The following is a 12327-nucleotide window of genomic DNA, read 5'->3' as shown; positions in this document are numbered from 1 at the left end:
TGACTGATAGAAAGCTCTGAGGCAACACGTTGCCTCGTCCAGGCAAAGGTCTCAAGCAACACCCTTGAACCGCTTCTACATCGCGTGAACAGCCAATCAGCGGTGAACTCGTCTTCCAGAAGCACATACCCCTCTCCCTTTCTCCCAGGACTGAATGGCATTGTCTGACAAGTGTCACGTCATCCGAGGCTGATGTGTGACAACTGAAAAGCACTTCAGGATCCCACCAGACTCCAGTCCGTCGAACAGACACGGGTTTTGCAGGGAACAACCAGCGGGCTAGCCTCCCCAATTGTGTGTCATCTCGACTGAATTGAGCTAGGCTGACTGGCACGCGACGCGAGATCTGACTTTGGGCGTATCAACACCCGCATCTCGTCATCTGGGACCTCAGCCTATCATGACGGCGAACGGCTCCCTGTTGTGAGGAACCAGCTCCTAGTACGAGGTAGTGGACCTCCACCTCTGACGAGCCACGGTCCCTTGTTGACTCGTAAACGAGGAGCAGGCCCATCCATGTCGTTTGGCGACCACTCGGCTGTCGAGAATCTCAGACGAAGCTCCTACCTGTCTCCGCCCTGACCGCGCGATCGGCCTTATGCAACCGAACAACAAACAAACGACATTTCCGGTCGGGGTCTGCAAACTTGTTTTTCGATGTGGCTTCTGAGCAGACTGTTGGCTTAGCCGCATGTGCCATGCGGCGGTGACTGCTTGGGTTCAGCGATAGTGCTGGCCAATGCGTGGCTAGCGAGTCATCCGGGATGGGCATATCAAGCCCACTCATTCCATCTTGATACTTTCTCATCCGATTGACCAGCCATTTACGTACATCCTGGTCTTGGGCTTCCAGTTTTATCATCGCGTTTCACGCTCTGCGAGGTCGCTAACGCATCTGACCCTGGTCTACTCGCTTGGTCGGCCTGTTTGGTTGCTCGCTTTTGGTCCCTTTCCCACATGCTCACGCGTCCCGCTGGCGGCCTTTTCAGCTTTCCAAAGCTTGCTTTCTTGACCGATATCCAGCCTCTTTACGTCGCCTGCTACATGCATGGAGACACAAAGACGGTTAGGCGCACTCACAATGTTGCACTCAAGCTGCCGATTGTTTTGCCAGCTCCTAACTGAGTTTTTCAAACTGCAAGAGCCATCCCGGGCTCAATTGACTAGGGTGACGGCTGTTACTTCAACGGGTCGCCCTTCCGCCGAAAAGGGCAGTTCAGCGAACTTACAAGGTCAGTGACTTACAGGATCCTGTCCCATCCCTTGTCCGTTGCTGGATCAGGGATGTGCTGTTTGCTGGGAATAACCTTGTCATTCAGGTAGAGTTCTACGCCGGCAAACGCCAGCCTTAGAAACCTGAGCGCTCTTTTGTGCCGATATCATGGCCAGCATGCGAGTTGAGTGACATGCACGGACTCTATTCCCATTGCTCCTGTTGCGAGGTTCTTTATTTCACACGCTCAACGGCAGCGTCCCGTCCCTTGGGCATTCGTCCATTCCGCGAGTTGCTGTTGACTCTGTATCGTGGAAGTAATGACCGAATTGCTCTTGTTCGAGAACAGAGCCATCGATGCCGCTTTCAACCTGACTCGTCTGCTGCGTGGTCTGGCTCAAATAGGAGAAGATTTTGCCCACGTCTGCTGCTCTGTAGATGCCCGCTTCCACCACGCTCATCCCATCGAGACTTTTGAAAGTAGACAGTTGCACCACGTCTGGTTGAGCAGCGGCTGAGCAACAATACCGCTTCATGATGTAGCAATGTGGTTACAGCGTCTGTAGCTGGCCGCGGAATGATTTGTGAGCAAAAGGACGCTGTGAATGGGATGGTCGTACTAGGAGTACCAGCAATGGAATCGCTCTAGCCCGTGAGTTTGACGCACCGGGAGCGCCCAGGCCGTTTAAACGCCTTGAGAGGGTGTGGTTGGGGAGGATTCTGTTGCCCTATGCATTCGCCTGTGCTCCAGACTTTCCCTCCACGGTACCGGCTGGGGGTTTCCCTCCCAAGAGGCATCGGCTTCTGAGACCCTTTTGACAGACTCACCAGAGCGGCGGACATCGGGGTGGCTGTCATTGACATGCGCAGCTTGGACGACCCCCCTCCTATCTAAGACTGCAGCCGGCCACCACCACTGCCGACACTGCAGATACGGAAGCCCAGGAAGCAATAGCAATGAAAAAGAGGACAGACTTGTCTGACGGGTGCTGATACTTCAATACGGACTCCATTCGAAACTTGACATGATAGCATTGCGGCCCCATCGGGGTCGTGGGCCACTGAGAGATCAACATGCTAGTTAAAAACCAACCCACACAGGCCAAGAACCACTGCCCCAGCCTCACCCATGGGCCCTGCCGGTTGTTACCTATTGACGCCAGCGGGTGCCAGTGAACGCCCTCGCACGCCTGGAAAGTCCTTGCGCGCCCCTCCACCAGCTAAATCTGGCTGACCTGCAGCACCTGCAGAGATTCCTCACTATCCTCAAATCCTCTTCTCCTTCAATCGCACCTCGTCCCCATCACACCTCCCACCAGCTCTCATTCTTCGTTCCCCTGTCTCTGTTCTTTTGTGCTTTTGTTCGTGTCTTGTGTCTCTTGCGTCTATGCCATTGCTCCTCTGACTCTTAATCAACCGGTATCAGCCTCCATTTTCGTCCTGGCCCGGCCCATTCCAAACCAGTCGCGTGTGTCCTCACCCAATTTCCTGGCCCGCGTATATCGGAGACCCATATCCCTTGCGTCCACACGTCTTCTAGAAACAGCCCACGAATCCACGACCGTTCTTCCTCCCAGGACTCTCTTCGTCCTTCTACTCGTGCTGATGGTAAACCCGCCATGAGGACGGTTCACTCCAGAAGCCTCCAGAGGATCTGGGTTGTGGTGCCTCGAGGGCAATGGGCTTGTCAAGCATGATGGAGTCCAGACAAGAGCACGTTGCTACGGTAAGGGCATCTCATTGATGATCACTTTCCCATACCGCTCACGCTTGCTGACCCTCTTCCATGTAGCTCTGTGCTGTCGGCACACTTGGTGTTGCCGCTGCGGGACTGGCACTTGGTACAGCTGAAGGGGATTCATACTTGATTAAGCCGGGCAAGAGGAAGGCTCCTGGCTCCAATGCTGCCACCCATTCTCCAATCTTTGCCGAACAACAACATCCTACGCGTCCTCATACCTCCCAGCCCGCTGCTTCCCTCCCAGCATTGTCCGAGAGACTTGAACGTCGACTGTCTACCTCTATCTTGAGGAGGAAGACTGTCCGGGCACCTACTCCGGCAGCAACAGAAAGTACCGGCACAGACTCTCGCGAAAGCTCAATTAGTAGGCATGGAATATTAAGACCTTGGACATCTGAGAGAGGATCCTCAGCAGACGGGAGCGAACAGAGACCTGCGTCAACTTGGTTGAGACGAATTTCAAGTCTGTCTCGTCACAGTCGAGGCAGCCCTGCTTCATCTTCGTCAAGGCTCGATGATTCTCCAGGTCTATCCCGTCCTCCCATGAACGATCTCGACCAACCCAATAAGCTTGTGAAACGGTCGTCCTCAAAGCGAATGCTTACTGGTGACGGTGCAACTCCAGCTCTTTTGAGACGTCCGGCCACGAGCCACCAAAGATCAGCAACGCTCTCCGGAATAACTTACACTCGACCTCTGACAAATGACTCCACAAGCCTCGAGTCCCCAGGTTATATAACTAATGAACCCACTTGGCGACCTTTCTTCGAGCCGAGTCATTCAAGGAAAAGGCATTCGTCTGGAATGCCCCGAGAAGCTGGTGCTCGGACTGTTTCAACATTTCAAGGCCGCCCGCCTACCCTTCTGCTCGGAGGAATAGTAGAACCTCGAGATTTGACAGATATGGACGACCGAGCATCACAAGTGTCTGATACCCAGGCGCCCCCACCAATCCGGCGGCATAAGATCCGGCGGACGTTTGGAACTGTACGGAAGGGCATGCCTCCACGTCACTTCACCGACCCAATCGTCAGGCTGAACAAAGATGAAGCTTATGGCAGCATCGTCCCGTCGGCTGCCTTCTCTAATTTATCGCCGATGTCGAACGTTTCCACTTTTGAAATTGAGTTGCCTCACGGTACCCCGGTCTTCAATTCGAGCCCTCCTTCCTACGGCCCCCCTCAAAACCGGTTTGCTATATCCAAACGCATTTCTGTGGCTCCTTCGGATCCCACCACGGCCAGCTCTGACAATGATACGAGGGTGTTTACGGATGATGATTCAATGGACTTCCAAAGCGACACTGCATATGACTCACTGGCTACTCGAGCCACGGCCAGCAGCCATTCAGGTTTCCGTCAACCTAAAATAGAAACCATATTCGACGAGATGTCGGTAGACCAGCTGCCGGCCGAGTCCTCCACCCTAGAGGATTTAATGCAACGAGCCACGTTAGATGATACACAGTCAATCCAACGCGACGCGAGTAGTCCACATTCTGCCAATATCGGTATCGGCATCGGCATCAGTGGGCTTGAAGCCAAAGGGGAGATGCAAAGCTTCAGTCCGGACCAAGCATCTACTCCGGTCAAAAGCCCCACGGCAGAAGTGGACGATTTTGTTTTAACACCAGTTCCCAAGAGAAATTATCGGGAGGCGGTTGACTTGAGCTCTTCCCCTCCCCCAACGCAGCTCTTTCCACGATCTCGAGACGCGGAACCAGAACTTCCTTCCATGATGGATATCGATGAAGATGACATCGACTGGTCCCCCAAATCTGCCAATGACAGGAACAGGACGACAGCAATGGAGATGCCTTCGAGTCCGATCCAGACTCGGTTCGAGCCGCTGTCGGAAGATGATTTTGACGAACAACAATCTACCAAGAAATCTTCCATCTTTGACTGGTCGGAACACTCCAAATTCGGCAGCGACCAGTCAAATGGAATCAGCCCTCGACCACAAACCGTGCATGGCAAGCAAGGGAGCCATGTTGGCCGGAGTCGGCCTCCAGGACGAAAAAGCAATGCAGCCATGCATCTCCGCAGTCAGAGTGTTCCGGTCGTAAACCGTGACAGTGTCGCAGAAGCTGATACGCCATCGTCAGCCACTAAGTTTGGTACGTGGGCATTGGGCACTAAGCCTGTAAGCGAGGAATGGAGCGACGATTTTGAGTTTGACGACGGTGATGTGGCCGAGGACGCCCAGGAGGTGGCAGATGAGAGCAAGGCGATGAACCGGGAGTCGATCCGGAGCGTCAAGGTTCCTCAATCCATCATGGATCGCCAGCAAAGCGTCCATGTACAATTTGGCCAAGTTCGGGATTTCATGCTGCTAGTTGAGGAGCTTAAGAGGCTGCGCCTCAGGGGTGCCAGCCTTGGACTGCTGGATAGTCCTTCGAGGCAGCTGTGGGAAGACGCAGGGAGCATCATTGACTTGGCGACGGTGAACGAGGATGATGAAGCTCTCCCTCGGGCACCTTCACCAGTGTCATCGGACATATTTGGAGACGAGACTCCTCCACCCAAAAGGACCATTGAGGAGGAAGAGGGACGAATACCGAACCGAAGATCCATCTCTAGCCCAGCCACACCTCCCTACGGTCGGCCGCGGGGAGAAAGCGTGCAGGCCAAGAACTTTCTGCAGGCCATTCACCAGAACAGAAGGGAAGTGGAAGCCTCGCCCGCCGAAGAATCTATTCGTGGCCGTGCTCGGGACCGTGATAAGCTACCTTTCGACACGCAGGACTTGAGAGATCTGGTCGTGAGGGCCGGCGTGATCACAAGGGCATTGAAAGAGATTGTGCGGAAAGCAGAAGGGGTATCGCTAAGCCCCGAGCGGCCTGCGCAGAAGTTCCAGGAGCCAGTATTCCGGCAGATATTTGAACCGCCAAATTCATCACCCAGTCCAGAATCGAGCAAGCCAGGCCTCCCGAAGAGCAGGAGTGCAAACAGCTACCTCGACACTGTAGACACATCGGCGGATTGCGAGATTCCACAGCCACTGAAGTTCACCACGGTTGTGGAAGCTAACTGAAGTAGGAAACCAAAACCAGGGTTCCTTTATTTCCTTGTGCAGCATTTGTACAGTACGACGGCACGGCGTTTATGATCAAGTTCGGACTATCGAATTGGATGCATGGGAACGGCGCATGTCGTTATCAGCATTGGGGTTGGGGGATTGGACAACCAAAAAGCAAAAGCGGGAAGGGCAAAGGACAAGAGCAAGACCGAGGGTTTTTGTAATAACTGGAAGGAGGAAAACGTGCATTGCACGACCTTGGGCACTGACATTGTGATGGATACGCATGTCTTTTCTTTTTTCTTCACGATTCTCATGGAGGAGTTTGACTTGTGGCAGCCATCTCCTGTGCAAAAGTCCTGTTGGAGGTCGGCTGGTCCTATTCTTCGAGTTCATCCATTTCCATGCACAAAGCATTGAATGCACCGGCAGAAAAAGTCAAGCAAAGCAAAGACACGAGTAGTAAAGAAGCAACGAGCAAAGCATGATGGGTAGTAGTTAGCCAGTCGTTTAGGTGTTAGGATGACTGAATTGGACGAGTTTGCTTGTCTGTGGTATTCCTCTAGGTACCTAGCGAGCCTAGCAAGTGCCTAGATACCTAGGTACCTAGCTCGTTACCTAGGTAGGTTCCTAGGTCGTTGATATGTCCTGATGAGTGTCGCACTGTCGGTCCGTATGTCGTCGATGCCGTTGTTCCGAGATTTTGCTCTCCAACAAACTTGAAGTTGGAGCTCCAAAGGCTTGGCATTGCCCGAAGGTCTCAACCTCAACTCTTACCCACCGCATGGACCTCGATCGCGTTCCAGCTTCCCATTGACCCCAGATCCATCGTCCTGTCCAAGACTCTCTGCCCTCGTCGACGTCGAGAAGAGGCGAGACCATATCACGGCCATCTCTAAGACCATCCGACTGACCACTCCAACGACCGCCGTTGTTCTGCTGTTGGCACCTCTCCTCTACCCCCCAGTCTACTCTCAACCTACACCTGCATCTCCCATCAATCACCTAGGAAATCATGTTGCATCGCCTACCCTCTCGCCTGGCGCGCCCCTCGGCGTCTCTTCTGTCCTCCACCGCCTCCTCATCATCCCGCCTGGCCCTCACCCGCCCCTCGATCCGTACTGCGACCACCGCTCACAATGAATCCCGTGGGCAAGACACACACCACTCCAGCAGCCACCACGGAGACGCACATGGTGGGCACGACGACCACTTTGACCCTCCGTCGGGATGGCTGTGGGGCCAAAGACCAGGAGAGAAATACGAGAAGGAAGGATGGGAGGGCCTTGCATGGGTGTTTGTGGCGAGTTGGGTCGTGGCGGTCGCAGCGTATACCATGAAGGAGGACACTTCGTATGTTATTGCCCTTTGCAACCCTACTTTTCTCTTCCTTGTCACTCTTCTTTGTTGCGTTTTGAATCCGTCGGTGGCCAAGGGTGATGGGACGGGGATGAAGATTGGCTTGCTCTCGGGGTTTGAGGACAAGAAGCTACATACATTCCCATCCGTTCATTCTTGGCCCATTGTTTGCACCAAATCTTCCATAGTACAGTGGAGAATCTGCCTTGCTGACGCCCCCATTCTAGGATACAAACATGGGCTTTGGAAGAGGCGCGACGAAGACTGGAAAAAGAAGGCTTCTATGACGACAAATGAAAAGGGCGGCGGGCGAGATAGAGCTCTGCGTTGCTGCAAGGGTGGAAATCGTTCCAGAGTCATGAATTAGTTGCGTACGTCGCTGCTTGGAAGGTTGTCCAAATACGCGTCAAATTTCGGCATTATGGCGTTTTATGGAGTCTTTGACTTATACAATGGTGTGGCTCGATAGAAGCAGAGGCGGGATGGGCTCCCACAGCTTAGGCAATCTGGCTTCATACAAGTCATCGAATGCGCCAGTGGAAGGAATAGAGAATGAGCAAGCAATAAGCAACATCAACCCGGAAGCCTCGACGGTGGATCAAGGACATGCTCCCGTTCTCTCGACACCTTACATACCCTCAACATGTTCCACCAGAGGTGACTGACTCTATCCGCGACTCGAATCGTCTCTCCTCCACAGTCTCAACTTAACGCGCAACCCTAGAAAGGAGCGGCAAAAACCAGCAATCTTATCGAGAACTTTTAGAACCAAAAAAACCATATACCGAAACCCTGCCATGACTGACTGGCCTCGCACCGAGATACCGAATCCCAAAGTGATGACGACCCCGGCGCTCCTTTTCGTTCTCGTGCTTCGTATCCCATGTTACTGTAGATAACCCGCACGACCTCGAAGCTGGACAGCGAGGCGTATGTATCACAGATCCTATACAAATGTGTATGTACTCGATAGCCCGGCCCGCGATATAAGGTAGCTCTTGAGATACTGCGTCCGTTACCATTTTTGGTCCCTCCTGTGCGTTCGTTGGTAGGTGAATAATTATGGGTTTGTCGATACCTTTCTACGAGTGTGCGGGACTCGCTCGCACCAACCCGATTCGAGTCGAGGAAGTAGGTACCCAGCCAGGTATTCAAGATAACGAGGGACGAGGGAATGGTGATAATGATGATAATAGTAATAATAACCGGTTATTATTCTTCAATATGGGAATAGGTCTCATTTTTGTCTTGTCCTTCCTCCCTTGATCTATCTCCAATCAGTAACCCGCCACTTGCCCCGTTGATAGATGGATAACGGTAGCTCCTCTAGCTTCCTTTCTTGATGCTCTCATACGATACCATTTTCCCTTGTCCGTAGCTGTGTTCATGATATGCGTGCGTGTCCTCTTCCATGTAACATTGTTGGCCTGGGGTTCTATTTTCCCTTTGGACATCCAGAGCGTCTCCTCAAATGAATTCATGATATCTATCATGCAATGCACGCTTTTTGTCGTGGTACATAGTGGAAGCAGAGTATGGCTTCTTGCAATGAAACCGTGTCCCTCCAGAACTTCTAGTCGTCTCAGAATATGTCGCGAAAATGTGCGCAGTGTCGCAGGCAAAACACTCCCTATAGTGTTCGAATGCCCAGTGAGAAGAAATAAACAACGAAGTATTATCATCGCCCGCCAGAAATACTTTTCAAGAACTGGCCATGCAAAATTCGACGATTTGGCGCTGAATTGCTGGATTCGAGGTTGGTTGGCAGGAAGACAAATGTCGACTCGATCGTTGAAGTGCTCGAGACTTTTCAATTCTGGGTTGTAATTTCCTTTTCCGCTGGTCCTTGTCCCTTCTCTGCCTGATGAGGTCGTCCGTCACTGGAGAAAGACGTCGACACCGACCTCATTGCTCCATCCAGGCTCCAGTTCCATCTCCTCCCATGCCGAGGCAACGTCGATCTCGAGAACACCACTTCCCTTGGGACCATGTTCTGCTTTAAATCCAACAACGTGTTGTGGCACGGCCTTTCCTTGGATGATGACCATCGTGTCTTCCACCTTCCGCTGTTGAGACTGGACATCTGAAATCCAAATGCCGAGTACACCGAGGGCCTTTAATTGCACATGTATCTTCAGTCGATGAGGACCAGATTCAGAGTCCACTTCAGCATGGTTGAAGATCGATTCCACAATCGCGCACGCGCCTGTGAATTTACCCAGCAGACCCAGCACGGCGACGTCGACTTCCAAATTCGAAACGGGGAGCTTAAATGTGTGCACAGGAAGGGACGTCCAGACGTCGTAGCCTCGTGAGGGTAGCGTGCATTGAAGCAGGCTATCTGCTCGGATCGGGTCGGATGGGTGAATGGGGGACGTGATACGTTTCGACATATGTGAGCGGACGATCCACTTCCTACTCGAAACTTGCGTCGCGCCGTTGGTTGAGGCTGGTGCATTCACGCCAGGAAATTTTATGATTGGCAGGATGAAGCTGACCTCCGACTCAGCGATATTGAACACACCCAGCATTCCCGAACCAACATCTGACCTCCCATCGTAGACACCAATCTTGAGAACCCCTTTCTCATCGTACTTGTCATAGACGCCCATGCTCTTGCCAACGCAACTCGGACGCAAGATGACTGTCTGACCTCTCGGATTCAGAGCTGTCATCTGATGGATCAAATCCACATCATGCTCCCCAGGGGTATCTGTAATATAGATAGGTCCACCGGATACACAACGTGCAGCTGCGTGAAAGCCGCTGTACGGATGACTTGATTGGAACATGTCCCAATCAGGAAGTATATTCAGGTGCTGGGTAAACAGAGCGTTGTGCGCATTGACAAAGACGTGCCAGGCATGGGAGGTCGGAACGTCGGGAAAGAAATCGTCACTGTTGCGGAGTAGAATCCTCGGTGTCGTCGTAGGAAGGAAGCTGTGGAAGAGGATTTGTGGAATCATCGACATGCACGAGATGGCTTTTCCAGACAGATGGCGTAGATGTGCCTGCGTCCACGCAGATTGGTAGGTGTTGGTAAATGATCGTCGATCAGATGTGTCCGCCAGAAGATCAAGTGAAAACTGGACGTCAGTCTTGACACCAGTCACTCCTGCATTGGACAGGAAGCGGTAGAAGTCATCGTACATTCTATGGATGTCGTCCGGGTGGATGGTGAGCTTGCGTCCAGCCATGGGAGTTCCGTCACGGAAGGTGACCTCGAGCGTTTTGTACTTCTTCGCGATATTGCCTTCGGGAGAGATGCCACCCCAGTAGCCCATCAAGGCGTGCCAAACAGCAACGTCGCGTATCTTAGGGTGAGCCTCTTTGATTTTGTCTATTGAAGACTTGAGCCCGTCGGGGAAACCCAGAGGGTTTGCCTCGAAGTCCTTCCACCCTCGATGGAACTGGTTCGTGGCTCCTTGAGTGCCATCAAGAGACTGCCAGTTGTCGTCGATGATCAAAGTTGAGATATAAATCTGGTGTTGTGCGAGTGAATCCAGCCCTGCCATAATCTTTTCGGCATTCAGATCTTGCCCGAGAGAATTCCACGTGCAGTACGCCAGGCTGTCGTACCACCCTGCCAACCACTGTGGATTGAGCGTAGGTTGGTGGGACGAGGGTGTGCCGTGATTGACTAAAACCGTGTCCGAGTCAAGGGACTCCGATCTGATGCTCTTCGGCAGCTGCTCTAGTCGTTCAAGGCTTTGCTGATAGGCTGCAGACTGTCGGACCAGCTTTCGCATCTCGTACATGACGGCAGCATTTGCGATTTCGAACTTCCATGCCGAAGCCGCCAGGACCTTGAACTTGCGATCCCGGCCCGAGTCATTTCTTGCTTGAACCACAATCTCGCCTTCGTGTGTCGAGCTGAATTGGGTAAGGACGTCGTCAACTCCGTTGATGGCCAGGATCACGACATGTAGACCGTCGGATCTTAGGAAAGACAGTAATATCGCTGGCTCCGACAAATGCAGCTGATGCTCACCATGCCGAGGGGCAAACCATGGTTCCCAGATCCGTACCAGCGCAAACCATCGGCAAAGTTGAGTCACTCTGCCCAGAACGAGCGATTCAGCTTTGGCATTCCCTTGACCTTCGGAAGGGATGGGGTGAGCTGATTCGATAGTGTAGAGGCGTGCTTCAGGAGCATCGCTGGGAGTCTTCCGAAGAGTCCAACCTTCACCCACTTCGACTGGTGATGCGCCGAGGAAGTTGGGGTCGACGGGAGGCTGTAGAATGAGTTCGCCATCGCGGATACCAAAATTGTGATAGACCCAAGACCATTCCGAATTGGGATCCACTCGATAGCGGACAGTAAAGGGAACTCTTCGACCCTTGTAAGTTTTGTCGGCCGAGCTGAATGGGCTGTCAAGGTCTCCAGAAAAAGTGTAGCGGTAATTATCCGTTTGAGTATCGTCATAAAGAACCGCTGGAGGGGTGTCGACTAATGTCAGATCGAGGGCATGCCAGGGAGCCTTGGTCCCGGAGTAGCTCGCATGATCGTACCAAATCGAAACCTCCCACGGTCGTTCCGGTAACGATTTCGAGGACTCGAGGACGACTGTGAAGTTGAACTAGGGGAAATGTCAATGCGACCGAACAAGGGGTGCAAGGGATTTGTCAAGCAGACGTCATTGTGACACAGGGAAATCATGCGACTGTCGAATAATGCCCGCAGGCTCTTCCTTACGGAATGCGAAACGACCACAGGAGGGAAAGAGAAGACTTACTTTGTCTCTTGTCGGAGAAACGACCGTGACCTGGGCCAGTGGAGGATATGTTGCCAATTTGGCGAAAAGGGCCATTTGCGCAGGACGATAGAACTTTATCTGGGTCGGTTTGGGAGGAGGAGAGGCGTGGGAGGGAGTGGAAGGAGGAATGGCGAGATTGGGGAGCGACATGTGAAGAAAAGATGCATAGCACGACTGGGAAATGATAGTCCAGTTAGTCCAGAGCGTGCCAGTGGCGTCTTGGAAGATACAGCAAT

General features: G+C 52.7%; 2 protein-coding genes across 2 annotated transcripts; one reads left to right on the top strand and one right to left on the bottom strand.

Annotated features, from left to right (window-relative positions):
• Nucleotides 1–3857: 3857 nt before the first annotated feature.
• Z520_10315 (uncharacterized protein) lies at nt 3858–5990 on the top strand (the record flags this gene model as incomplete). Its single annotated transcript, XM_016780808.1, has 1 exon — nt 3858–5990. The coding sequence occupies one exon, from the start codon at nt 3858–3860 to the stop codon at nt 5988–5990; it is 2133 nt and encodes a 710-aa protein (XP_016628101.1).
• Nucleotides 5991–9211: 3221 nt separating this feature from the next.
• On the bottom strand, nt 9212–12241 carry Z520_10314 (uncharacterized protein; the record flags this gene model as incomplete). The annotated part of the gene is made up of 2 exons (XM_016780807.1): nt 9212–11914; nt 12071–12241. The coding sequence occupies 2 exons, from the start codon at nt 12239–12241 to the stop codon at nt 9212–9214; spliced, it is 2874 nt and encodes a 957-aa protein (XP_016628100.1).
• Nucleotides 12242–12327: the final 86 nt, after the last annotated feature.

The sequence above is a fragment of the Fonsecaea multimorphosa genome (genome assembly GCF_000836435.1).
Source record: "Fonsecaea multimorphosa CBS 102226 unplaced genomic scaffold supercont1.29, whole genome shotgun sequence".
NCBI lineage: Eukaryota > Fungi > Ascomycota > Eurotiomycetes > Chaetothyriales > Herpotrichiellaceae > Fonsecaea > Fonsecaea multimorphosa.
The sequence above is the reverse complement of the archived record's forward strand: the minus strand, read 5'-3'. Positions and strand labels throughout refer to the sequence as shown.